Source organism: Miniopterus natalensis, chromosome 2 (genome assembly GCF_054644295.1).
Source record: "Miniopterus natalensis isolate mMinNat1 chromosome 2, mMinNat1.hap1, whole genome shotgun sequence".
Lineage (NCBI taxonomy): Eukaryota > Metazoa > Chordata > Mammalia > Chiroptera > Miniopteridae > Miniopterus > Miniopterus natalensis.
In genome coordinates this window covers 178539724-178567478 of record NC_142082.1, presented here as the reverse complement: position 1 = coordinate 178567478, position 27755 = coordinate 178539724, and the positions used below count along the sequence as shown (strand labels likewise).

General features: G+C 55.4%; 1 protein-coding gene across 1 annotated transcript in view; it reads right to left on the bottom strand.

Annotated features, from left to right (window-relative positions):
• Positions 1-365: 365 nt before the first annotated feature.
• TOM1 (target of myb1 membrane trafficking protein) overlaps positions 366-27755 on the bottom strand; it is a 42419-nt gene continuing 15029 nt past the window's right edge. The window contains exons 2-15 of the mRNA XM_016222897.2: positions 25634-25718; positions 23572-23650; positions 22446-22595; positions 22026-22160; positions 21758-21904; positions 18885-19001; positions 15994-16127; positions 14140-14173; positions 13681-13777; positions 12871-12991; positions 8975-9050; positions 4508-4567; positions 3599-3638; positions 366-3511 (exon numbers count right to left, since the gene is read on the bottom strand). Of these exons, the coding sequence (XP_016078383.1) occupies positions 3357-3511; positions 3599-3638; positions 4508-4567; positions 8975-9050; positions 12871-12991; positions 13681-13777; positions 14140-14173; positions 15994-16127; positions 18885-19001; positions 21758-21904; positions 22026-22160; positions 22446-22595; positions 23572-23650; positions 25634-25718 (1430 nt within the window). The 3' untranslated portion in view covers positions 366-3356. The remainder of the gene's footprint in view (positions 3512-3598; positions 3639-4507; positions 4568-8974; positions 9051-12870; positions 12992-13680; positions 13778-14139; positions 14174-15993; positions 16128-18884; positions 19002-21757; positions 21905-22025; positions 22161-22445; positions 22596-23571; positions 23651-25633; positions 25719-27755) is intronic.

The window sequence follows — 27755 nt, the reverse complement described above, 5'->3', positions numbered from 1 at the left end:
TCGGAGGCAGCTGGGCCCAGCAGCAGCTGCTGGTGCCTCATTAATCCTGTTCTGTGGGCCCAGAGCCCAGGCCCCGCCAGCAGCTGGCCCTTTTTCATGCGGGGCCGAGACACTTCCTGCAGCTGTTGAGTGATCAGCCCAGCCAGCCTGCGCCAGGATACCCAGGCTGGCCAGGGCTAACGGCTCCTGCCAGCGCTCCTTTGCCCGCCTTCAGCCCCAGCAGCCTTCTCTCTGGAAGAGGGACCCCTAAGGAGGGGATGCCCAGTGCTGTCCCCTCCAGGGCAAGTCCGGTGGCCTCCCTGGTGGCTTCCTGCTCGATTGTACTGGGCCCACCTTACCCCTCCAGCCCTGGGCCCCCAGCAGAGGCCCCTCCCTCACCTCCCAGCTCCCGTCTCTCTGCATGGGTTTCCCTTCCCTTCATTTCAGAGCAGCACTTTCTGAATTTACATATCTTTATCGTCCCCTTCCCTCCCATGTGACCCAACAGGGCTGGCACTTGGCCTCATTCACCTCTGTGTTCTTGGCACCTAGACCCATGCCTGGTGTGCAGTTGGCACTCTGCGGATACCATACACAGGAAAGAATAAATGACCTGGCAACTTTAGCCGTGAACAGGGCCACTAGCCCTGAAGTCACGCTGGTTTCCTGGGGCTGCCAGCCCCGAGTGAGGGAGTGACTGACCCATCATTGCCAGGGAGCTCTCTCTGACCACCAGGAGCTGCTGACTGCAGCCATGCAGGGACCAGCTGATAAAGGTGCATATTATGAAAAAGAGGGTCACAGAACCCAGGTGCGTTAGGGGCCTTCCTCCAACACATGGAGTCAAGCACAAAATTCAGCTTGGGGCTCCAGACACTGGTGGTCCAGTGTGGAGCTGCTGGCAGTCAGCCAGAAGTGGGCTAGGAAGGGGCCTCGATGCGATCTGCTGTCATGACCGCTGACTGAAGAGGCGGCAGGCCCGGCAAGATAAAGCCAGTGGACATTTAGACCAGAGTCAAAGTCCCCAGCACCTGGCCACCTCCGTGTGATCTAGGCAGTGCAAGATGGGGTGCTGGTGTCCACGTGGACGTAGGGGAAGGGGCCCAGCGACAGCGGAGCATGAACTTTGGCTTCTTCCCAATTTTGAGTAAGAGCAGCCTCTGGGCAGGGCTGGCAAGCTCCACCCCCTCAGCACAGGGCCACCCGCCCAGTAACAGAGCAAGGCCAGATCACGGCCAGGAGACCCTTCCTTGTTAAGACCAGAGCCTTCTGTGGCTGGGCTAACACACAGCCGACGCGGACACAGGCGGTAACCCTCCAGTTTGGGCCAGCTGAGTGAGGTATGGGGGGAGGGCAAGGGCCCAGGTGCTACCATCTCCCCAAAATTGGTCAGACCAGGCCAACTGCTGGCTGCCCAGGGGAGAATGGGAGAGCTGCTCTCCCAACAGAAAAGAAGGTGGCTGAGGTTGGGGATATGGGTGACTTAGATTCAGCCGTTGCCTTCCTCCAGGCCTAGCTCATCTGGAAGCTTTGAAACGGGCTAGACAATGAGCCCCCTCCTTCTGTTTAGGGGAAGGACGAGCCCAGGCTCCCACTGTACCTGCCCCAAGCTGCTTTCTCTGCCCCTACTACCCCTGGAGGGCTGGCTAGTCCAGGTCTCCTGTGTGCCCAGCTCCAGGCCACACCTCAAACTCAGGTCTACCAGACCACTGCTGATGGGGGCTGGGGGTTGCCCAGAGAGGACCCAGGCCACACTCCAGCCTGGCTGCTCTGGACCCCGACATTCTGACTTCTGCTCTTCTCTATGGGTTGACCTTTCAGGCAGGTTAATCGCCCAGCCCCACACCAGTCCCCCTCCCTTCTGCCACTGAGGGCTGGGCCAGGAGGTGCCAACATGCCTCACACAGTGAGTCTCGGAAATTCCAGACCCAAAAAGGTGGTACCCAAGACCCGGGGCCCTCCGGCTGCCAGGGGTGAGATGAGAACCGACGTCCTGTGCCTGACTTGACCTAGCTCCTTCAGCTGTGAGCCAAGACCTCCCATCAGCCTCAGTGTTGTCACCTGACAGTGAGGACCATGCACTGGGGCACAAGGAGTTGCCCGGAACATGACAGACACCTGCACCTACGCGCCGAGTTGGGCAGCTTAAATGATAGAGTCACAGCCTCAGCGTCTGAGATGAGCTGGTAACTGCTTTGCCCAGGGCTGTTGTGATGGCTCCATGAGCCCACATATTGCCTCATCTAGTGCCTCGCACCTGCGCTCAGACAGCATGGTGGTCTCCTCCCTGCAGGAGCACCTCCCCAGGACCAACACCAAGCTCCCAACTCTAACTGATGTGCTGCTGCTGCTGGGCAGGAGCAGGCCCGAGGGGGGCAGCAGTGCGCAGGTGCCCTGAGCACGTAGGACGTCACTCAGAGGGATAGCAATAGGGTCTCCTGGAAGGCAAATCATAGCTGAGCCTGTGTGTGAGGCAAGAGGGGGCTGCACCTGTCTGTACCTGATGCCAGGTATTGCTGGGTGCTCAGTCCTGCTGCTCTGCCTGTACCATCTGCAGGTGCCACCCTTGGCCCGAGTGCCAAAGTTGTCCCTGCCCCTGATGAGACCAAGAAGTCGCTTCCCACTTGGAGACTGAACGCTGCTAGCAGGGTGGTTTTCTACCTTTAATTGGGGACAGAAAAGGCACCTCTCCCAGTACAAGAGGATCAGCCAACAGGTGGGTGGGCCCATGTCCAGCAGGCTGGAAGAAGAAGGGTGGGGGGAGAAGGCAGTGGAGGAGATTGTGGGGCCGCAGGTGCTCCAGGCATGGCCCGAGGTGTCCCCTGCAGTCCGGGGCTGGGGCGCTGGAGCCCTACCATGTGCAGCTTCGTACCTGGACAGTGTGCAGCTGAGCAGAGGGCCACATACCCTGCCCACAACAGCTGGGCAGAGTTTCCAGGCTCCATGAGGCCAGGGCCAGGGAAGGGACCAGAGGCTGCAACAGAAGTTTCTGTTTCCAGCTTCCAGCCAGACTGGCTGGCAGTGTGGGCTCTGGAGGGCTCCTCTGGGGGTGGGTCCAGGGGTGGGTCACCCAGGGCAGGAGTCACCCGGGGCAACCAAGCAGCAGCCTGTCTTCCAGGCCATCCAGATCTCAGCAAAGTCAGAGTGGTCGGCTGGGGTGGGGAAGGAGGCAGCAGTGGCCAGGGTCCCAACAAAGAACTGACTTGTTCACTCAATTCACCTACTGCCTTCCCACACCCCAAACATGGCCCAGCCTCGAGGAGGAGAGAAGGGGGTAACAAGCCACTCCAAAGCAGCCTTAACACCAAGGGACGGGAAGAGGCCCCAGCCAGGAGGGTGGCAGCAACTGGGCTCGGGCTGCAGGGTGCCAGCCCCGCTCACAAGGCAAACAGCATGTCGTCATCTTTCTCCTGGGTCTTCTTTCGAGGGGTGCTGCCAGGACGGGGCCCTGGGGGTCCCTCGGCTGAGGGACTGGAGAGGCTGGGCAACCGATCAGCCACTTTGGCCCGTTCTTCCAGGAACTTGTCAAACTCTGGAGAAATGGGAGAGAGAGGCTGGGGGTGGGCTCCCAGGCATGAATAGGGGATGTGGGTGGGTGGGCAGGGCCAGGGCCTCTTACCTTCACTGGTGACACCCTTGGGCTCCTCCACACTGTTCCCCTGAGAAAGCAGAAGGCAGAGGTTAGCTGGGCAAGGTGAGGTGGAACGGGGCTGGGCGTGGCAGGGCTCTGGTTGCTGAAATAGTGATCCAGGCGCAAGCTGCGGGCCAAGGACCGGAACCTCCTCCTCAGTCACTGGACTTGGGTGTCACAAGGCTTCTCCGAGCCTGGGTGTTCTGCTTGGTGAAAGTCACAGGGCTGTCGGAAAGCTAAGAGGGAAAACTACAGGCGGAGTACTGAGCCCAAGGCGTGGTGCCAGCGGGGCCTCAATGAATGCTACTTCCTTTCCTTCCAGTGTCCAGAGGGGTGGACAGACTCACCCCCATGGCAGGAGACAGGCCAGGTATGCTCAGGTCGGGAGCTGGGGAGGGGGAAGCCTCTGCCACAGGACAGAACGATGGACCCTCCCCTGACCTCGGGTAGCAACACGGTCTTGGAGGCTTGCAGAGGCAGCCCCTGGGCCTGGAAGTGCCCAGGCACTTTGCTCTTGGCCCCTGCCCACCTCCTCCTAAACACTGCACCCCTCGGCTGCTTATCAGTCTCCTGATATGGGCTGAGTGGCCGAGGTCTCCCTGAGCCTCTGCAGGTGCAGAGCTCAGCGCTGTCATGGCTCCTTGGCTGCCCTCAATGGCACCCTTGGGGACCTCACAGGCCCTTCTCTAACAGGAAGTGCCTAGGATGTGGCAGGCAGCTGGCAGGAGATACTTCCAGCTGCTGAGGTGTCCCATAGTAATGCTCCCCTTGTCACCCACTCGCTGTTTCCCCACCCCCATGACCAGCCACTTCATGAAAAAACAGGAGCTCCGTGGGCAAGGTGGGCAAGGAGTGGGTCCGAGCCTTTGCTTCTGGGCTGGGCGGGCCCTGACTTACCACGTCAGTGGACAGCCACTGCTCAATGTCCTCCATGAGGCAGGCCTGGGTGATGGGGATCTGGAAGGCAGGGAGGAGAGTGAGGCAGGGAGGGGCCACAAGGCACAAGCCCCACCAGCTAGGTGGCCGGGGCAGTCACACACACCTGAGCCTCTTCACTTATGAAATGGGGTCAGACCTGTCCCGCCCCATTCTGGCATCCCCTCCAAGACAGCTCCTGCCCAGCTGCCTTGGACGCACAATTCTGCCCACGGTGCCAGGCTGTGGCAAGGGGGATGCAGGGCCAGTGGGCTAAACGGGGGCCAAGGAGTGGGCTCCAGGGAGCTGGAACAAGGCCAGGAGAAAATAGACAAGTGTTCAGACACCAAGGATGTGGGTGGGGCTCAGCCTGCAGGGGGAGGGCTTCTGCATAGGCCCAGCGAGGAGCTGCGCACAGGTGCTCAGGGGCATTTGGCAGGAGAAGGCATGGCACCCAGGGAAGGGGCCAGCCATCAGGGTTGGGGTGGGGACACGACAAGGGGCTGTCGGGTTGTCTCCCTGCACATCCAGACTCAGTTCACGGTGGAAAGGCCGGAGTGGAGGGAAGTGCGAGATGACCGGAAAAGGCTAGGCTGGGGACTGAGAGGGGCTGAGGCTGTGCACAGGGACATTTCACTTCAGCTCTGCCACAAAGGCTCCGCACAGGGGCTGCAGGCTGGGCTGGGGCGTGGGCTTCCTTCTCTGAACGCTTCCTCAGTGGAAGAATCCGACTGGAAGTTCCGGACAGAATCTGGAGTCAGACACTGCAGTGTGGCCCAGTCCCATAAAACAGCATGACTTTGGGCAGGTTACTTCACTTCTCTGAACTTCACTTCGGTCATCTTCACAGTGGGTAACAACAGTACCTAGCGTCCGGTTTGCTGTGAGGACTGAATGAGATGGCTGCAAAGAGCTTAGCACAGGGCCTGGCAGAGCAGATGCTCAAGAAACGCCAGCGGCCAGTTAGCTACTTTGGGAAAGGGGGAGAGTGAGTCTCCGACCAAGACAATTCGATCCCCACGCTCTGTCTCCAGCACCTGAGGCCCTGAGTGGGTAGCAGGAAGCCCAGAAAAGAAGGAGCCGCTTTCCCAGCGGCCCCAGCAGCAGCAGCCTGTGCTCTAGGCTGCCCACACCAGCTCCTTCTCCCAATCAGCTCTCTGCTGGGACTCTGCTCAGAACTAGGTGAGCCCGGTCACCTCCCAGCTGCCAGAGGGGATGCCTGGGCCTTGCTTCTGAGTCAGGAGCCAGAAGTGGGCACCAAGAGGCTGCGAAGCAGGACTGGAGGGAGCAGGACCATATGGACTACTGGGCTCGGCCCAGCAGGCCCTTGGCTGCCCAGGAAATCCTGGTGCCCCTCGCTCTCCTCCGGGTCTAACGGTCTGACTCCCTCTAACAATAACACACGTGGGAGCCCTGCAAGTGACAGCCCCAGCTCTCCAGGTGGCCCTCCTCACCATGCCTTGTCTCACCATCCAGTCACTGAGGCTCTTCTCACTGCCACCTCCCATCTGGTGAGAAAGGGTCATGCTGAGGGAGGTGGGAAGGACAGGCCCAGGGACACTGGTGGCCTGGCAGCCTTCTCCAACAGGGATGCTCCCTGCAGGCGGGGACATCTGCTACCACCTTAGGCCTGTGTGTGTGTGTGCATGTCCGTGCGTGCTCACGCAGGCATGTGGTGGGTGTAGGAGCAGGTAAAAGAGGATAGGAAGCAGCAGAGGGTGCCTCACTGTGGGGTGAACCACACAGCCCTGGGCCCCCAGAACCCTGAATGGGCTGGCAATGCTTCTCCATGCTTTCCACAAAGAACCTGGAGGGTGGGCCTGGGCAATCCCAGGATGGCTGAGTAGGGAGCCACTAGCCAGCTGGCTTTCAGAGGATTCTGACGGGCATCTCAGGCTTAACATTGGCTTACTCAGTCCCCTCATGTTTACTGATGCAAACAAGAGGTTCCTTGTGCCCCAGAGAAGATTGGTGGGCGAGGGAGACAAGAGTCCTGCCTCCCTACCCTGGGCAGACTCCATATGGAGCCTGGCAAACACCTCCACACGTCACAGGGCGTGTGCACAAGGGGCAGACACTGGCTGCCACAGAGCTGGCCCTGGATTCCATTCTGTACCTGGCTGCCTGGAATCACGTTCTGACCGTTCAGTGAAAGCCTTACCACCTGCGAGACTCAAGCACCTTGGAGCAGGGGCTTACTGACATGGTTTTAAGCAAGTCATACTCAGATCTGGTGGAAGTGGCTCAAGTCTCTCAAATTATCGGAGATGAACGAGCTATCATTTATCAGTTTTTGTGTGTCTTTTCTCCCCGCGGCTGTGAGGTGGTACAGGAGTAGGAGGCCTGGGTTCTAGTTCTTGGGGTGCCCCCATGTTTGCTGTGTGCCCCTGGGCAGGTGACACCTGTCTCTGGGCTGCAGCTCCCTCATCTGGAACAGGAAGAGTTGGCTGGGATTGCTGCCCGCTGGGCTGTGGAGTCAGTCCCTGCCCATGAGAGGCCAGGTGGCTCGAGAGGAAGTGCTTCTGGCCGGCTTCCAGAGAGTCCGGATTCATTTGGATTCCTAGAGCCAGAATGACGGGCCTTGGAAATGGAGGGCTGAGCAGGGGCGCGTTCTCTGCTCCTTGGAGTTTCACAGGCCCTCTGGGGTCCTTGTTACCGCACTGGCTTCGGAGTTAGACAGACCAACAGGTGTGTGACCCAGGGCAAGCTACATCCTACTTCTGAACCCTGGTGTTCTCCTAAGTGAAAAACCACACAGCAGTACTAAGATGAAATCCTTCACTCTGGGCCAGGGCCATGCGAAGGATGTTACAGCTGTGGTATCACTTAACCTCTCTCTGGGACTGTTTTCTCTTGGGTGAAAAGAATTAACAACAAACCTTAAAGGTCTGTGTGGTGAGTTGGTAAGGGGGATGTAGAAAGCTTGGCACAGAGTGCAGGCTCGACGAACTGCTTACAAAGAAAAATGAAGGGAGGCTCTGGGGGTGACAGGTAACAATGCACACGGGGGCACCTGATTACCCCGCTGGCTCTGCCTCCAGTGCTCCAGGTCTTGCCCTGTCCTGACTTGGGAATGCCTCCTGAGATGCTGGTATGTCTCTGGGAATTAGCCGGGACTCTACCTCCCCCCCACATCCCATGGCCTGGGAGGCTTTCACAGCCTCCTCACTGCTCTCCCAGCTTCCACTCGGTCCTTCTAAAATGGAAGTCAGGTGGATGTCCCCCTCTGCTCAAGACCGTCCACAGCTTCCTCCTCATGCAGAATAAACCCACAGTCCTCCCAGGTGCCCTGAAGATCTTTGGTCCCTGCTGCTGCTCAGGCTTTGTCTCCTACTAGCCAGCCCCACCCCAGCCTCAGAAACCCCGTGTCACCAACCCTCTCCTCTGCTGGTCACGTCACTGCTCCTGCCCCTCCAACCCCCGGGTCCTGCAGTTTCCAACCACCTCCCAAGGAACAACTCTGTCCACTTACTGGGGCAGAATTCTCTGTGTCTGGATGGTGCCCAGAAACACACTCAAAGGTATGAGAAGTGTGCTTGGAGTTGTGGCCAAGGAGTGGGGTCACCCAAAGAGTATGCTCAGTGCTGGCCCTGACTGTCATTCAACACATAGCCAGCAATTAAATGGAACTAAGAGGATGCCCAGCCCAGCCAGCATGGCTCAGCGGCTGAGCAATGACCTATGATCCAGGAGATCCTGGTTTGATTCCTGGTCAGGGCATATGCCCGGGTTGCAGGCTCGCTCCCCAGTAGGGGGCATACAGGAGACAGCTGATCAATGACTCTCTCATCATTGATGTTTCTCCCTCTCTCCCTCTCCCTTTCTCTGAAATCAATAAAGACATATTTAAAAAAAAAAAAATGCCCGGGGTGGCTCCCTGGGGCTGTAGGGTGGGAAGGCAGGCAGGGAGCTAGGAGGAAATGCAAGGCTGTGAGGGGCATGGCTGGCGCTGCAGCTCTTGTTCTCTGGTCCCTTTCTGCCCACACTTCTGCAAGTAACAGGTCTCTAAAGAGGCTCTGAGGCAGAGTTCTGACTGAGCTCTCAGTCTGTGCCAAGCACCTTAAATACACACCCTCACGCATCCGATTATAAACCATGTGGGCACAACAGTAAGCTTCAGCACACAGGAAGAAAGGGAGGGCCAGGAAGGGTAGTCACCTGCCTAAGCACACAGCTGGTGAGGGTGGGGACCCAGGCTGCTAGACTCCAGCGCCATCTCACTCAGGTCTGAGCCTTTGTTCTAACCCTCCTCGCTGTGTGAACCTGGGCAGATGACTTTACCCCTAAGTCTTCTCAGCTGTGAAATGGGAATATGTACTCACACTGGCTACAAAGGGCCAATAGGAGCAGCACAGGAGGAGAGGGTGGAGGGCAGGCCATGCCAGTGCCCGGCACATGGGGGACCCAGGGGGCAAGCACTCCCTGTTTCCTTCTGGGCCCTCTGCTCACCACTCCCGTGCTCTGCTGCCGGGCGTCCAGGGCTCCAGCTAGGCCATCCGTAGCTTGGGGGTCTTCGTATTTTACCCTGAAACACAGGGGCCACCATGGCCATTAGGTGCTGCCCTTGCTGCGCCAGGCGTGCTAGCTGATGTGACGATGGAAGGGGACGGGCAGGGATGAGCTGGACTCACATTCGGTGTAGACCTGGGTTGGGCCTGGGCAGGGCTGGCTCAAGGAAGGGTTTCGACCTGCAGGCCTGCCTGGGGTGGTGGAAAGGACCCCACTTCCTGCCCTGGGAACTGGAACCAGGGGTATGATTGCATGGCAGGCGGCGTGGCTGGGGGAGGGTGGGTGTTGCTGGGTAATGACAGAACAAGATCACCAATGGCTGTCACCAGATTTGGCCCAATTCCAGGGCTGAGGAATAGGGCCAATGACCCCATGCTCATGGAGAATTCCCTATCTCCAGACCCTTTTTGAGCAGCTCCCATTTGATAATTTTACAAGTAGTGGTTCTGTGTAAGGCTGTGTTTGAATGGGGGGGGATTCCCCTCTGCCACCAAGAGGTGCCTTCTGGTGCTGGCTCTCCATGAACGCCCCTTCCCCCAGTCCTCCAGTCTGGCAGCAGGTGGAGGGTGTTTCTAACCATCCTCTGGGGATGCCAGCCAGCTGGGCAGTGGCTGGGGGAGGGACAGGGGCTGGCACTACAGCTCCCAGGGAGAGGAGGGCAGGGAAGGAGGTATTTGGTGGGTTTGAGGTGAAGTTTCAGGGGGAGTAAGAGAATAAACCAAGAGTAGGAGGAAAAACCTAGGCTATGGAGGGGGCTTGGGTGTCTCCCCTGACTGCTGCAGAGGGGATGATATCCAGGGGAGGCAGCCCTGATGCTTCAAAAGAACCCCTGTTCTCGCTCTGAACCACCAGCAGAGAGGAGGTGAGACCTCAGCACTGGGTCTGTCCAGCACTGAGGCAAAGAAGTGAGCCTGAGTCCCAGGTGCAAAGGGAAATCCCTACACAGGGAGGGATGAGGGATCTTCCTCCAGGTGTGGGCAGGGTGTGGGATAGGGGAGCACCCACACTCTGCAGAAGTCAGGGCTGTACCAGCCCCAGGCTTTGGGAATTGGAACCCTGTTTCGTTGAACTCCTGCAATGCCCATTCACTCTCCTGGGAATGGGGCAGGCTGGTACTTAAAGGGGCCTCTTGAATAAGCTCCTCAAATTCCCATGTAGCCAATCTGAAGAACACTGCTGTCCACTGCCTCCCACAGGACGGCAGTCAGCCAAAGCAGCGCGGTCACGAGCCAGTGCATCCCCCGGCTGCACAGCTCTCGTTCACAGCAAGGGGGCTGGGGACCATCTGCAGGCCTTGCTGGAGCCAAGGTGAGAGTTGGGGTGGCGGGTGGTGTGCTCACGCCCTTAGTGCCCCTGGCTAAATCTGGGCTTCCAGCGGAGGTGAGGAGTAAGTGATGCCAAAGATTGCACAATGCATCCTGGCCCAGGGAGGCTGCTCACTCAGGGTGCAGAGGAATCATGCTGCTGTCCCCGTGCCTAAGACAGGCAGGTGCCTCGAGGACAAAGCAGAATAAGGCACGTCTGGCCCTAGGAACACACAGAAACCAAAGCTTCCCTTCTCTCCAAAGAACTGTTGTTCCATCCTAACTACTCCCATCACCTCCCTCTCCCTCTCCCTCTCTCTCTCTCACACACACACACCCCTCGGCCATCCCTAGAGGCCATTCCTGTAGCAGTGGAGGGCCTAGCATACCCGCTGGAGGACAACCTCACGGGCCAGACAGGCTGCAGACCTGGGCCAGGTGTGGTCCCATGGCCAGCGCAGGAGGTGGGGCTGCTCCTCAGATGGTCCCCAGTGAGGCTGCTGGCCAGGGGCTGGACCTGGGGCCACTTAGGGTGACACAGCAGCATGGGGAGCAAGTGGACTGTGTCCCCAGAACAATGATGTGGAAGAAGTGGAGGAAGAGCCTCCCTGCTTCTGGCAAAGCCTGGCTAAGGTGCCGCTGACCTGGCTTGCCCAGATGCCCCACCACTCTCCTTGGTGCCCCGAGTGGAAGGGCCTGGTCAGGTGAGAGGCTGGAACAGAAACAGAAGGGCTGACAAAGTGCTGGCTTCCCAGCAAGCGGAGGCAGAGCCAGCACAGTTTGGAGGGAGGCGTGGGCCAGCTACCAGGTAGAAAGAACAGGCCTGGGAGGAGGATTCAAGAATCCCAGGGGAAGGGCAAGGTGAGGAGTCCAAAGGCAAGCAGGTGACCAGGGTTAAAGACCCAGCTGGAGCAGAAGGGAGGGAGCCAGGCAGGAGAACAAAGGAAAGAGGAACTCCAAGCTAGGGCACATTCCTGTCCCCTACAGGGCACTTTCTGCTGTGGAGGAAACCAATCCTGGGGCCTGCAGAACCCAGGACCTGAGAAGGTACATGATGCTGTTTTAGACCACCTGCCCTACCCCTGGTGTCTCATGCTCTCTCCTGGCTTTGAGCCTCTGCACATGCTCTTCCCACGACCTGAAATGGCCATCTTGGCCCCCCTACTCTGCTGTCCAGGCTGCAGTACCTGGCGCACCCCTCCAGGACAGCACTTCACGCTGCATGGCAGTGGTCCGTGTGCACATCTCTTCCTGAGACTGCAGGCCTTGGAGAGGATGCTCTGGTGTGCTTTTCTCTGTCCCTCAGGGCCTCACTCCAGTAACAGCAAACCTCAGCCAGGCTGGCGAGCTGGGCCAGGGGCTCTCTGGCATGGCCACTGTGCTGCCTGCTGGGGCCTACTGGGGCAAACCACCCTCCTGGCTGTTAAGTTCCACTGGACTCATTAGCTTCTGTCTGTGCAGCAGCCTCACAGTACCTCTAACTCCATGGCAACCGTGAGCCACTGGTCCCAGAGCACCTAGGCCTGAGACTATAGATTCTGCCTGAATAATGATGTGGCTCGTGGCTCATGAGCTCTCCTTTTCCCAGAGCTGGGTATGGTCAGTGGGCAGGACTGTGGGCAACCCATGGGCCCAGGCAGGCCACACCTGAATTTGCCAGTGTGGAGAGGGTAGCTCTGGGCCTTTTGGAGGCCCATAGGCAGTTTCCAAAGACACCAGAATGACCACTAGGGAGCTAAGGGGTCCACTGGGAAGGTTCCTTAATCCAGAGCTTTCCTCAACTCTCTGTTCTGGCTAGCTCAGCTCTGACTTGGGGTTATAAGCATGGGACTGATGACTAGCCTCAGCACACTGCTTCCCTGACACGCCTAAACGGAATCCATCATGGGAAGCTGAGGCAAGGGGCTGGCCATGTGCCCTGACTGCTGAAAGCGCCTCCCTGGAAATGGACAGTTCCCATGAAAGGACAGGACCCCAGCTCTCGTGCTGAATGGGCAGACCTGAGTGGGGTGATAGGGACTGTGGAATGACAGAAATGACTGGACAAGCCCCTGAGGTATTATCAGGAACCTCCTGCCTGCCCCAGAGGGCTTGGTGCACTGTGTATAGTGCAGTGGGGACCCAAGTCGGGTTGGAGACACTGTTCTCGAACCAGACAGACCTGGGTTCCCAGCATAGGAAGCCAATTAGCTGCCTGACCTGAGGCAAGTGACGCAGCCTCACGATGCCTCGGTTTCCTCACTTGATCGGATTATATGATTCTGGCACACGGCTGGTCATCAACCTATAGGTGGTCCTTCCCATCCAGCTCTGCCTGTGGGGTACTCAGTCTGCCACCTGGCCCAAGGCTCTGCATCATGCAGGACTGACTTAGGGGGAAGGAACTCTGCCATCCTGAGGGGGACAAGCAGGGGGCTGTGCGCTTTTTGACAGGGTGTGCCCACCAACAAACAGGTTCAGAGACCTGGAGAGAATCTCTTCTGATAGAAAGCGGCCCAAACTGCAGGGGCTCAGGGTGAGCCAGCCACTCACTCTTTCCGTTGGTCAGCCAGCGAGCTGCCCCGTGTCAGTGCAAACATGTCAAACTCGTCTTCCAGCCGGCCAGAGGTCTCCAGAGACTGCAGGCCAGCTCTCACACTGCTGGAACCCAGGTCTGCGGGGACAGAAGGGCCATGTTAGATTCCGCCCAGATGTCTGTGTATGCACTGTGGCCAAGCTGCTCCCTGCCCAGCCCAGGGCTGATTCTTGATAAGCAGCACAGAGTGGGGGGACATGGGGCAGGATGTATGAATAGATCTGGCCACCTGCTGGCTGAGGGACCATGGGCACAGTCACCTCCTCACTCGGAACGATTTCCTAGGGTGGGGCATGAAGCAGTCAGTCAGTATTATTAAAACCAATCACAGTGATATGCCAACAATTTGATTGCTAACACGTGCCTAGAGTGCACTCTGGGCCTGGCCCAAGCCTGGTTCATGCCCGAGCTCATTCAGTCCTTATGACTGTCTGTGAGGAAGGGCCCATTCCTGCCCATTACCGAGGAGAAAAGAGGGACACAGGACATTCCAGTGACTGCCCATGCTCACCCAGGTGACTTAGGCCAAGGAGAATTTAGAGTCTAGGGGCAATCTCAGAACAATGGGACTTCTGAGACCTGACAGGGCTCAGCTGTCGTGAAGGGCTGTGAGAAAGAGGCCCACGTGTTTTGTTCTGGATGTTCAACCTTGTGGCAAGATTCAAACTGGGACCCCGTGAAATGGAGTCTAGGCTGACGTTCTGCTGTTGGTGCTCCAGCTCCAACTGGACAGCACCCCCAGAACTGCAGGGGTGCCCCATACTCACTCATTCCTGCCAGCTGGGACGAGAGGCCACCAGTGGCTGCCGGGTCAGGGCCCATGTCAATGAGGTCAGCTGCTGCCGTGTCAGCCTCACTTGGGGCCTGGGGGGAAGGGAGATGCCACCATCATCCCCCATCCGTAGCCTCACTCCCCTCTGCTTGAAGCACTGGTGCCTGCCTGAGGAGCTGTCACCAGGGCCCTGATAGCTATGCTTTAGGAGTTTTTCTTTCTCCCCATGGCCTCTAGCTCTGCTGCTCCCTCTGGGAGGGTGCGAAAACTCTTGGGCATTAGCTGGTGGCAGAGCCTTAAAGGGACAGTAGCATAAAAAGTTAGAAGGGGAACTTTCTAGGAGCCTAGATAAGATGGATGTCCTGTCCAGTATAAGAGGGACAGGTGGAGGTGAGCAAAGCCCTTCTCCCTGTAAACAAGGGCATGGTCTAGGCACAGGAAAGAAGCTGCTTACCTTGGTGGTCTGGCCTGTCCGGAACCGCTCAAACCTACAAGACAGAAAGAGCCGAGTTAGGGAAACAGGCTGAGAGAGGCCCCTGAGCACAGCCCACGCACAGCTCACTGTGGACTCAGCATCAACGCAGTGGGTCAGTCAGGGTGACGACACATCTTGTTTGTCCCAGACAGACCGGGTGATGCCTGATGTCCCCAGGGAATTATTAACAGTGCCTCTTTCACTTGCAAAGGTGTCCTAATTTGTATTATCAATGATCTGGTCACTCCAGTCATGACCAGCGTTAGACAAACGGACAGGGATAGACTAGAGGAGAAATGGGAATTCGTGGCAAACGGCAGAGGTAAGGCTGTCGTGTGGAACTTGCTCAGTGATGTACTTATCCAGAATATTGGGGGGGAGGGGCAGTGGAAGCGTATCTGTGTGTGCCAGTGACTCTCCATGGTGGTGCAAAAAAGGCACATCCTTACACTGCACTGACCCACTGGCCCACCCTCAGACAGGCCAGGCATGGGGGAAGGGACATCAAGAAGACCTTGGTCTGGAGTCTATTCAAGTCCTGGCCCTGTCACATGTTCACTGTGTGACTGTGGGTAAACATCACTTCTGAACTTCAGTCTCCTTGTCTATTAAAAAGGGGGTGACAGCGGGACCTGCCTACCAGATGTGAGGATCAAGCAGACACTGAGTATGAGTGACCATGAACGGGAAGCACCATCAGGCAAACGCCAGGCCTGATGACAGTGGGTGCAGAGGGGTTTGTCACCCCCAGATTGGGTCCTTGGGCCACCTCACAACCTACACCCCAAAATGGCAGGCAGGGGATCCTTTTATTCCACTGGGCCAACGAGCAGGAGAGGCCAGCAGATGTGGCCTGTAGCAGCCCCACCCACTCTCAACTGACTTAGAATCACGCGGAGTGTGTCTGCTGATGGCCAAGGATATGAAATGAGTGAGGGGAGGAGGCAGGAAAAACCGGCACCCAGGGTGACACCCCGACCAATCCGCGCTTTACAGACATCACTGCGCGGACTCTTTTACCCACGGCGGGGACCACCGTGAGCCCCGTTTTACAGATATGGAGAAGTGTAGGGATTGTCGCTTCTGCAGGCCCACCACTCCTGTTCTTTTGTAGTAGCACCCAAGTGCTTCGCTGGGGAACTGCTCTGCCCCCCATTTCCTGTGGTCCTGGTGGGACTGCCATCAAGCAGTCCCCTCATTCCCCAACTGGTGGGCACAGCAAAGCTGAGCCAGAGTTTCTCTCGGAGATAGAATGATACAAGGTAAGTAAGCATTTGGATCCACTTATTGCTGGTGACGCCCTGGGGACATGGTCTAGGAGTTTCTGCCCCAGAGACCCCTGAGTTGCCCTAGGATCTGCCTGTTGTTCCTGCTCTGTTGGGAGGCCTTCCTGTTTCACTCTTCATTGGATTCTAAAAGCTATGAGTTTAATAGAGGCTATTCATCTAATCAGCTCTTCTGTTTAAGTCAGCTCGAAATGCTTTGTGTAGCTTGCAGTCAAAGAGCCCTAATTAAGTCAAGTAAATGGTCCAAGGCCCCAGAGCCAGGCCTGCCCTGGCTCTCTGCCACCACCACTGCCCTCTCCGGGGGCTGGATGCAGGGACACAAGTGCAGGGCTAACTCTGGCAAGGAGATGAGAGGTGGGTGGAAGGCCGGGCATGCATGCCCATGCTGGAAGAAGACAGCTGAGGATTCACACATTGGGTAGCCGGCCTGGTGTCTGAGAGGGAGATGAGAGAAGGTCAGCCCGAGTGGGGAGACCAGGAGTACAGGGTGGAAGGGGAGGGGTAAGAGTGGGGCAACTGGCCAGATGCCGGGGGAGGGGTGGGCTACCTTTCATGGCGCAGGAACACGTTGTTGAGATTGTCGTTGACTATGAGCAGCTCCTCCGTCAGCTGCTCATTGGCGATGCGGGGGATGAGCTCCAGGACCCGCTGCTGCATGGCTCGGCACGTCCGGTTGAGCTCCTGCCGAGGAAGCAAGGAAGACAATCACGGTCACTGGACCCAGAGCAAGGCCAACTGAATGGATGGGCTCTGGCCTCTGGGGGGACCTTGGAGAAGGAAGTGGTTTCCAGACTGGACTTCAAGCTCCACAGAACGGCTTCAGGGTTCTACAAGCAAGCCTTTGAATTTCACTTCGGACTGTTCCACGCCAACAATCAACCAAATGCTAAATGCTAACATTTAACCGACATGTTAAAGGCTACCATTTAACCAAATGTTAAAGGTGCTGCTGGTAGACCTGGCTCCGTGCAGACTCCAGGAGGAAGTTCCTGCCGCCTTCTTTGCTTAGTTGAAAAACTGAGGCTGCCAGGTGGCTAGCTGAACAAACTGCAACTTCTCTGGGTGTAAGGGGTTTTTTGTAACCAAAACATAAAAAATGAACTAGATGACTCCAACTATTATCCACAAACCCCAATTTTGAATTTTTGCCTCATGATTCTCACTGACTTATTTTTTTAAATACTTTTATTTAGGAATGATTTTAGATTTACAGAAAAGTTGCCAAGGCAGTACAGAGAATTCCCGTATCCCTCCACCCAACTTCTCCTTAGTCTGGCATTTGTCAAAGCTGGTGCAATGCTAGCAGCTAAACCATAGGCTTTATTCAGGTTTCCCCAGTTTTTCCACTATGCCCCTTTTCTGCTCCAGGATCCCACATTGCATTTAGTCACCGTGTCACCGACGGACTTTCCCCCCTCGCCTGAGGATATGCTCTTTACTGATTTCAGAGAGGAAGGGAGAGAGAGGAAGAGAGGGAAGGAGAAAGAGGGAGAGAGAGATGGAGAGACATCACTTTGTTGCCTCCGGTACGCACCCCGAGGGGGATGGAACTGCAACCTGGGCATGTGCCCTGACCGAGAATTGAGCCACCACCTCGCAGTGTACGGGACGATGCTCCAATGAACTGAGCCACACCGGCTCCGTTTTTTAAATTGTTAACCCTCACTCGAGGATATTTTTTCCATTGATTTTTTAGAGAGTAGAAGGGAGTGGGAAAGGAGAGAGAGAGAGAAACATCGATGTGAGAGACACATCAATTGGATGGCTCCTGCACGCACCTCAACTGGGGCTGGGGCTGGAACCTGCAACCAAGGTATGTGCCCTTGACTAGGAACCAAACCTGTGACCCTTTAGTGCTTTAACCACTTAGTCACACCTGCCAGAGCTCACTGGCTGACTTTTAATCAGTAAGTGTTATATATTTAAACTCGTTTGAAGAGAAAAAAATTGAAAGCCACATATTATAAGTATTTCATTTGTAGGACCGAATGCTTTTTCGTTCAGGTACCCGCCACCAGGCAGACAGATGCCTGGGTCACGGTGTTGATGTCCAGACGATCATCGGGCTCCAGTGCCTGTGGCCACACACCAGCCCTTTTCTCCTGGAGGCATCATGGAAACTAGACGTTGCCCCAGTACTGATTTTGGTTTTCTGGACCCTGTTACCCACCCACTCCTAGGTCAGGCCTTCTTCTCCTGGGACTTCCCTATCTGCCTTTTGCATGACTTCCAACATCCAGTGGGTCTCCCCTCTCTTCCTCCCATGACCAAGCACACTTACGGCTTTGTTTCTACTACCTTGTCTTCTCAAGAGCAGCAGGTTAGAGCCAGGCCCCAGGTTCAAATCCCAGTTCTAATGCTTACCAGCCATGGGATCCTAGGCACATCACACAACCTCTCTGCCTCAGTTTGCTGACCTGAAAAATGGGGATAAGAGTCCCTACCTCATGGGAGAGGGAGAAGATTAAGTAAGTGGATGTGTACCAAACGTCTACATTACAGCCTGGCATGTGGGAAGTGCTTGATGCATGTGGGCTGTCCCTGTGTCACCTAGCCTGCCTGCTCTAGCAATCGCTCTCACCCATGGGGCCCTGGCTTGGGACACACAAAATTAACTGCACTATAGCAACTCTGCTGCTTCCTAACTCACTCAAGCTTCTCTCATAAGCCCTCACGTAGTCCTCATATTCATGTGTTCTTTCAACTCCAAGCCTCCAACTTTCCTCCTGCCCCGTGAAGGTGAGGACCCCTGAGCATGTACACCAGGGGTCAGCTTGGCTAGACACAACACAGCCCTGCCCTCAAGGAGTGTGAGGCCTAGCGGGGGACAGACATAAAATGAGACAATCACACCAAGCACTCTATCTTCTCATGGGTTCTGGTGATTCCTGAGCCTTGGGGTCCCCCAGCTTTCTTGGTGCTTCTATGAACTAACCTCTCTGGGGAATGTGCCTCTCGCCACACCTAGGTCCTTCTGCTCTAGTGCCCCTCCCTCACCAGCTGGAGATGGGGCCGTGGGAGTATCTCATGACACACAGAGTGAAGACCCATAGCTCCTACCTGCCTCAGCTCCTGAGACCAGCCGCTCTCTCACCTCAAAGTCGGCACTGCTCTTTCACGCCTGCCTGGTAAGCATGGAGTCTGAGAGGCAGGCATCTCACCTAGCAGCTCTTTCTCAATACCATATATTGGGAGCTTACTCTGAACCAGGCACACCTTATTTAACTCTCATGTCAAACTTGTACCATGACGGCTATTGCTGGAGCAACCTTACAGATGAGGAAACTGAGGCAGAGGGGCTATTCTGAATTCCAATCTGATGGGAGTCCAAAGCCCTGGTTTTAACATCTCCCATGGTGACCAAGGAGTTCAGAGTAAGCGTGGATATTGTAGTGTGGATGGGGAAGGAATGTGGGTGGGGGGCAGATGCGCACTCACCTGTAGCAGCTCCAGGTCTGCAGGCTCTGCCTGGGTGGGCACCAGCTCTGTCAGCATCTCCGACATCACCCTCACGTTTCCACTCACCATCTCCAGCTCGCTGCGCAGCTTTGCAATCTGAAACACATCGTTGGCCCCAGTGAGAGAGGCCAGAGGTCTGAAGCCAATGCTGCTCATAGGGACAGAGCCTGGTGCCACCAACCCTGGGTGCTCAGAGGTGCTGACCTTCAGCACCTTCTCTCAGCCCCCAGGCCACAGCCCTGCACTAACAGGCTGGGGTGGGCTTGCCCCAGCCCCACAGGCCCCCCTCACAGAGGTTCTACCGACCGTTACCATCTCCGAACTGAGAAGCCTGGTACAGGGAGAGGCCGAAAGGAAAGAAGCAGGGGATGGATGCACCAGAGCATGGCTGGAAGGCTCCAGATCTCCTGAGCCCCAGGGCAGCTAACGAGGCCCCAAAGGGCAGTTCCCCCAAGGACAGAGGAGAGTCTGCAGGCCTGCTTCCCTCCTGGGGTGATGGGCTTTACCCTCTCTCCTCCCGTAGGGTGATGGGCTTTCTGCCTTGCTCCTGGTCTGTTTGTTGTTCCTAGTCTACTTTGGTGTCCCAGGCTTGTCTGAGGATGAGTCCCAGTGCCACCCTCATGTTGAGTATGAGACTCAGATGTACTTGTTAAAGGGACGTGAGCAGATTTTCAGTGATCAAAGGTCTGAGGTCTTGGCTCGGGGGGGTCATGGTAAATCGAGCCGCAGTCTCTTCACTTGGGTGAGGTGGCAGAGAGCTGGTGTCCTACGCTGTGGCTCTGCAGGTGCTGAGTCTCCTTGTGAGCACTGTGCACACTGGAGGGCTGGGGGGGATCAGCATGGAAGTTCCAAAATTAATCTTGCTGAAGAACCCTTTGGTCATGGACATCTCATGAGTCTAGTATTGAGCAGCTTACACCGTGGGAAACACTCATACATTCTAAATTGGGAGACCTAGTGGATTTCAGAATCTGCGATCACTATGTAAACTCACGATGCCTGTGACGGCAACTGTCCTTTACCAACCACCAATTAAGTGCCTGTCGTATAACTTATACTAATTAAATTTGACCACCACCTAACGACACTCCTATCCTTGCCCAGGCTTGGCAGACAAGGACATGGAGCACAGTCACAGGTGGTACATACACCACAGTTCACTGACACCTTCCAAACCCAAAAACTGTTTGATACATTTGGCCTCTTTAATGAGCACTCTTGGTATAAGTGAGTGGAAAAACTATTGCTCACAAACCCAGCAGTCCAAGTCAGATGGGACCCAATTATAACAGTGAGTTACATCACGGGGTATCTAAAGTCTCTACATGTCCCAGGAGACAATAGGGGCTCCGAAATTAAACAGATGACCCAATTTTGTTTAGTGGGACCTTCTACACTAGACGTAATCAGTTTTCTCTACTTCAGGCAAACTGGTTTAAAATCATAACCAGGAGATATATTTTGGATCACAGGAAATGTTACAGTTTTTATGTACCTTTAATTATTTGTCCAGTTAGGAAAACATTTCTACTTTTCTAGTAATATTTATAACTCTGGGAGGTGATTTTTTTTTTTTAAATCCCCACTCAAGGATATTTTTTCCAATGCTTTTCAGAGATAGTGGAAGGGAGAGAGAGAGAGAGATAGGAACATCGATGTGAGAGAGACACATAGATTGGTTGCCTCTCGCATGTGCCCTGACCAGGGTCAGGATCGAGCCTACAACCAAGGTACATGTCCTTGGCTGGAATCGAACCCGGAACCCTTCAGTCCTTGGGCCGATGCTCTAACCAATGAGCCAAACTGGCTAGGGTTGGAGGTGATTTTATAAGACATTGAAGTACAGAAGTTTCTCCTTGAACAGGTTGGAGCGTGAAAGGCTGTCCGGTGAGTTTGTTTATAAACCGAAGGTGATACTATCCCAGAGACCAGCTGGCACACTGTGGACAGTCAGGTTTCACTTCTGTTCCATCATATACCTGTGTCTTTTGGTAGCTAAGCTCTTACACTTAGCTGACATGACAGGTTTGAAGTTTGTAAAACACCACAAAGGGAGCACCGTGACAGTGTGAGGCCCTGACTCCACAGCCAGATGACCAAGCACCCAGCTAATGCTGGTCTGGCTGTGTATGTCCCTTGCAGGGTGAGCAGCTTCAGCACCCCACAAGCTGCCCTGACCAACGGAAGGGCCACTTCGCCTCCAGTTTTAGAAGAAAGAAACTGAGGGACAGGCTGACTAAGCCAATGTGACCCCCAGTCTGAGGAGGGTGATCTTTCAAAGCTACTCACAGGGCCCTGGGCAAACCTAGCCAGGAACACCCCCTGGAATCTTGCACCATGCCTCAAAGCTTCTGGGGCTTCTCGAGAAGCAGCAGGATGCAATGCAAGGGGTTTTTAGAATTACTGTTTGTGTGGATGTTTTAAAACTGTTTTTAGCCAGAACCTCTGCTTGAATGAAATCTCATGCGAGCACCTAAGCAAACCACACAGGGAAAGTGGAGCTGCTGTGGGTAAGGGGCCACCTGGGGGCACTTCCTCTCTCTGGAGCTCCATGAAGAACACAGTTTGGAGAATGGCTGGTGTACAGGACAGAGCCTGCCTGGAGCCAAACAGACTTGAGCTTGAATGCCAGCTTTGTCTCTGATGACCTGTGTGGCTCTGGGCAAATGAATTTCTCTCTCTGAGCCTTATCTTCCAAACAGGAAGAATAATATACACCTGTGGGGCTGCTGTGAGGACCCAGTAGAGGCTCCACTACAGTCATTTTCATTCTGACAGGGAGTCTTCCCAGACATGTGAGAGGGCAAGGCCCTCCACCCAGACTCCTGTGGCTCTAACCTGGGCTCATTTACCTGCTCAGGGGTTGGCGTTATGGGTGTGTCGCTGGGGAGTACAGCTGGGGTGGTCAGCGAAGCTGTGTGCTGGCTGGGGTCCCCCCGATGACTGGCGTCAGTGCCCACAGAATTCTGTCCTGATGGTGTCTCCGAGCTGAACACGGTCTAGAGGGCAAACAACTGCATCAGGGAGGCCTGTAGGGGCCCCAGGAAGCAGCTGCAGAAACCCCTTTTGGTGACTACTCACGCCTCCCCCATTTACTGCTCCTCCCATGAGTCTCCTCACCCTCTGGGGCGTGTGGATGGGCGACAGCATGTCTAGGTCGGTCATTGGGAACTCCAGACCCTTCCTCCGCAGGTCCTCGTAGACGGCGACGACACCTGTCAAATCGGGCGAGCTGCGGAATGCGTCAGCCCAGGACTGAGAGGGGACAAGGGGACATGGCTGGTAACCATTGTTCACTGAAGCCCTTTTAAGCTCACCTACCCACTGCCCAGAGAACAGCAATTTCGTCCCTGACCTGATGATCCTTTGACGCCATCACCCTGACAGCCCCCTCCACAGCAAGGCCTATAGTTAAGTCCCCCCACACTTGAAACATCCAATCAGCAGACAGCCAAGGCAGCTGGGTAGCCCCAAACGAGAAACAGATTGGGGCAGCCTTTCTCCCCGGCCCATCCCGCCCACCCACCTGCCTACACTCACCTGGATGAGGTTGAGCACCTTGTCGTGCACGATGGTGGGTGGGTTGTTCTTGGGCAGGATGGTCCTCACCAGCACGCCCTCCACGAAGTCCTGGCTGGCCACCAGCACATGGAAGCGGTGCCCACAGTTCTTGACACAAGTTTCTAAGACCTGGAGGCCGGGAGGTGCCCATGAGCACCTGTCAGAGGAGGGGAGCACCCAGGGCGGGCCCCCAGCCTCGTGCTGCTCATGTCCCAGAGGGCAGCCTGAGAGAAAAAGGGGCTTCCTGTGGCGAGACCCAGGCACATGGAGAAGCTGGGATGCTGCTGCTGCTGGGATTGGAATCTGGGCTGGTTTACTGGGGAGTGGGGATGGGGAGGGCAGAGGGCGGTGTGCTGGCTACAGGCCCCTTGCAAAGTGGCCTCAGTGCCCACAGAATCCTGTCCTGATGCTGTTTCTGAGCTAAATACAGTCTGGAGGGGAGGTGGCTCTCCAGGAGGAAACTAAAGAGAACTTTTAATCAAGTAGTGACCCTGCAGCCCAAGGAAAAGGTGGTGAGCTTCCCTCCTCCTCCTTGCTCTCATTTCCGGCAGGAGTTGCCTTTGCTTTTCAGAGTAGCCAGATTCCCCTGGACATGCTGCTGCTGTGGGGGAGGCTGGCACAGAGCTCTGTCCTGCTCTCCAGCCAAGCCCGCCCTGACAGCCAGGATGCCCACTCATGCCTGGCTCGTCCTGTTGTGGGGAAGGATTGTCCTCAGCTACTGGCATTTGTTTTATGTTCATTTTTCAGGCAGGGCATCTAAGTGCCAATCAGCACCCACTGGGCCTGCCAGGCTCTTTGCCACTGAGAGGTGTAGGTTTACCTGCAGGCCCTCTGCCTCTGGCCCAGGCTCTCCATGGCTGGTTCTGGAGGGATGGGGGCCTCAGTGTACCTGCTCACCAGCCAGCAGGCTGGAGAGACCACCTTAGGGGAAAGGTGTGTTTGTCTGCCAGCAGTGTAGACAGGACAGTGCTTTATCCATGGACCTTTTCTTCCCAGACCTTGGAAGAGGAGCCCCACGGTGGCTGGGAGTCCTGCTGGGCCTGGAGGAGGCCATTCCCAGTGGACCTTGGACCTCCCATGGCCAGACGCCAGACAGGGCACTCACCGTGAGAGCCAGCATCACCTCGTGGAAGTTCTTATTCCCCGTGATTCTCTTCTTTATTGCTCGAAAGGCATCTTTGGGACTGGGCGGGGGACAAAAGGAAGGACGGGCTGAGGCATGGGCCTCCTGATCCCACACGATGGCTGCTTGCCTGAGATCAGGGGCTCTGGGAAACGGGACGGCTCCAGTGAGCCACCTTCCCTGGGTCCTGTCCTTGTGTCCTGTGTGTCCAGGTTCTAATCACACCACACTCTACGTGCCCCACCCAAATCCTCTGGGCAGATCTTGAATAGTATGTAGCAGGGATTCTCAACGTGTGGTCCCCGGATCCCCTGCACCAGAACCTTAGAGGGGAGGAGTGAGTGTTTGTTAAAAATGTAGAACCCTGGACTTCTACTCTCAACCCCCCTGGACCAAACTCTGAGGGGATCTGGGTGCTTACCAAGCCCCAGGGGCCTCTTCTGCAGACTGAAGTTTAAACCCTGTGACTGCAGGCAGAGTCCTAATGCCCCATCCTGCCAGTTACTCTACTGTCCATCCTTTCCCTCAAGTCTTATTAAGTACCCACATGTGCTGGCCCCATGCTGGGTGCTGGGGACACACTGGTGCAGAGGACCACATGGCCCTACTATCAAAGGTCACACGCTCCAGGGAGCCTGGTGTGAGTGGGAAATGAGCTGTTCCTGGGGTAAGAGCAAGTAGGTGTGGAAGGGGTCAGGGAAGTCCTCTCTGAGGAGGCGGCATTTCAGCTGAGTGAAGACTAGATGGGGATCAGAAAGTTCTGGCATGTGTGCCATTGCTGTGGGCCTTCTGTGTGCCTAGAGCTCTGCTAGGAGCCCAAAGTGGATGACAAGGAGGCCACAACCCAATGGAGGAGTGGACAAGAGACTAAAGGTTAGATAATAAGCTCAGTGAGGTGAGAGTCACATCTGCTGTGCTCACTGCCGGGTCCCCAGTGCTACATCTGCCCAGACGTAGATGCAAGTGTCCCCTCCTAGCTCCTCAGCAAGCCCATGGAGCACCACAGGGGACACTAGGAGGTGCTCAGCAGCTCTCCTGATTGGCCTTGACTGCGTGATGCAATTGCCCACAGCCTATATTGGGCTCAAGCTCCTGCCCACTGCCTGCTCCCAGCCCGCCCTCTAACACAAAGCACAGCCTGCTGAGAGGACCCCTTGAGGGACAACTGGACATCCCAGTGAAAAATGGAGAGGGAAACGAGATCCCGCTCCAACTGCTGATGCTGATTTTCCAGAGCACAGGCTGGCCTGGCTGCACTTCCTGCAGACGGTGGTAGTCACGCGCCTCCCCACCCTTCCTGGAGTTTTCCTGAGGACAGTATATGAAGCATCCCTGCTCTGCTCTGCTCCCTCCAGGGCCTTGGGCTTACAGCTGGAAGGAATGAAGAGTTTTACCTTTGATGAAGTGACTTGCCCAAGGCCCTCAGCTGGTCAGGGATGGTGAGTCAGAGACCAGGAGCCAGGATGCTATGCCTCCCTCACCCTAAGTGGAAGCTTGGCAGGCTCCTTGGCACTGTGCAGGACACCGTGGCCCACGCACTGAAAATGCTCCCCGAATGCTAACTTGGTTCTGCTTCACTTTCACTGCCCTCCCTGGGATCCCTGACCCTCCCTGATGGTTTCACACATGAAGGAAATGAAAGTCTGCTCTTGCTCACTGAGAAAGCTGGGCGTCCCTAACACATGTTCCAGTGCACAGAACGCAGGAAGGTACTTGGGGCCGCCTCCTCATTCTGAGTTGCCAAATGGCCTTGTCCTAGGAAGGTGCTGCCTAGGTGACGTCTTAGGAAGACCTGCTCAGCTAGGGTGCTGCTGAGAGGCTATGTGGGCTGGTTGACAGGATCGTGGTTCCAAAATGCCATGTTCCTGCCTGGGGTGGGGCTCAGATGACCTCTGCAGCCCCTTCTGGCACCGATGGTCATAAGCAGGGTCTACCTTTGAGCACAGAAGTGGTGGGACTGGGGTGGGGGGCTCTGGCAGGAGGCAGGGTATGGCAAGGTCAATGCTGCACTGTAGCTGGCTGTCTCACCTGTGCCCCAACTTACCCTTCTTCCGTCTCGTTGATGATGTCGCAGATCTCCATGTTGAGGGCCCAGTCCTCGCTCTGCAGGGAGCCATCTGTAGCTTTCTCTGAGGAAAGGAAACCACAAGTCACAAAGGTGTCCAGGGTCCCAGATGACAAACTCAAATAGTGGGGTGTGGGGGTGTGGTGATGGGGGCAGGGCAGGAAGAGATGGGAGAAGAGAGAGGACAATGGATGCTTTCTGGTACCCAAGAGGGGCCAGGCGCTGTGTAAACTATATTACCTACATTGTCCCATTTTGTCACTTAGTTCTTATTAGAAGCCACACTGGACTGGGAGTTCCACTGTCCTGTGACCACTGTGAAACTGTGGCTCAGAGTACCGAATGGATGAACAGGAACATGAATCCAGCAGGGCTGGCTTCAGAGTGCTTGTTTTTGACATGGCAAGAGAGTGTTTTGTGTGTTTTTTTTAAAGTATACTTTTATTGATTTTAGAGAGAGAAGAAGGGAGAGGGAGAGAGAGAGAAATATCGATGTGAGCAAAGTATCGAATGACTGCCTCCTGCACGCCCCCCACTGGGGATGGAGCCTAAAACCTGGGCAAGCGCCCTGACGGGGAATCAAATGGGCAACCTTTTGGTGCATGGGACGATGCTCAACCAACTGAGCCACACAGGCAGGGCAATATAGAGTGTTTGCTTTGCTGTTGTAAATAAAGTACTTTTGACTTGGTAATCATTCACATGGTTCAGAACGTCCCAAAGTAGCAAGGAGCAGAGAGTAAATTTGTCTGCCTCCCCTGCCCCCACTTCCCAGAGGACCCACCACAACCAGTTTCCTCTTAAATCTCCCGGAGACATTCTTTACCTATGCAGGAAAATCCAGGCTCTGTTGGCAACAGCTGGCCTGGCCCTGGCCTTCCCCTTTGAGCAAGGTGGTCTGCAGGCTGGGCGGACACTGAGCCACCCTCAGAACTGCCCTGAGCGGTGATGCAAACAAGCCATTGGCAAGGCACTTGGCACAAAACAGGCCTCAGTAAGCGGGGGTGGAAGTTCTTTTTTTAAAAATCGAGGTGAAAGTCACAATATAAAATTAACCATTTTAAAGTGTACAGTTCATTGGGTGGTGAACACACAACACAATACACAGATGCTATATTATAGAATTGTACACTTGAAACCTATATAATTTTATTAACCAATGTCATTCCTATAAATTCAATAAAAATTAAAAAAAAAATTACAATTATAAAAAAAAAATATACAATTCAGTGGCATTTAGTGCATTCACAATGCTGTGCAACCATCCTCTCAATCCAGCTCAGGTTGTGCTGATTCTCAGGGTAAGATTTCCAGGCCAAGAATTAGCTATGGGCTGCTCAAAGCCTGTCAAGGCCGAGGTCATGGCCATTCACTGAAGATCTGCTTGGTGCATGGTCCAGGCTGGGCACCTTTACCTCCACTGTCGTGTGAGAGGTGGCAGGTGGATGACGAGCGCTGGAACCGACAATGTGAGGACACTCACACATGTTCTTTAAAAATCGAAGCGCTGCCCGGCTGGTGTGGCTCAGTGGTTAAGCATCGACCTATGATCCAGGAGATCGCAGTTCAATTTCTGGTGAGGGCACAAGCCTCGATTTCGGGCTTGATCCCCAGTCAGGGGCATGCAGGAGGCAGCCAATCAATAATTCTCATCATTGATGTTTGTGCCTCTCTTTCCCCCTCTCCCTTCCTCTCTGAAATCAATAAAAACATATTTAAAAAAATAAAATAAAAAGCGAAGTGCTGCCCCTCCACTCAAACATGTGGCCTGTTTTCCGACCTCTGCCCCCTCTAGATTCCATTCTCACAAAGAGCGGTTTTCACATAAGATCCCCCCTAGTGTGCAAAGACAATCGTGCACACTGCTTTTTCAGGCCACATCCCATCATGCACATTACTCCTGGCTTGTGTGTCAGGCACATACATGCACTTGACCATGTCACATAGGTATGTGACATGACAGGACTTCATTAGCATTTTAAGGTTCGGACAGTGAGACCTTTGGTGTCCTGACACAGGGCACTATGCAAGTCCCCCTCCACCACGGCTGTCTCCCTGGCTCCCAGACCCTGGCTGCAGGTGCAAGTGCTCACATGCCCGT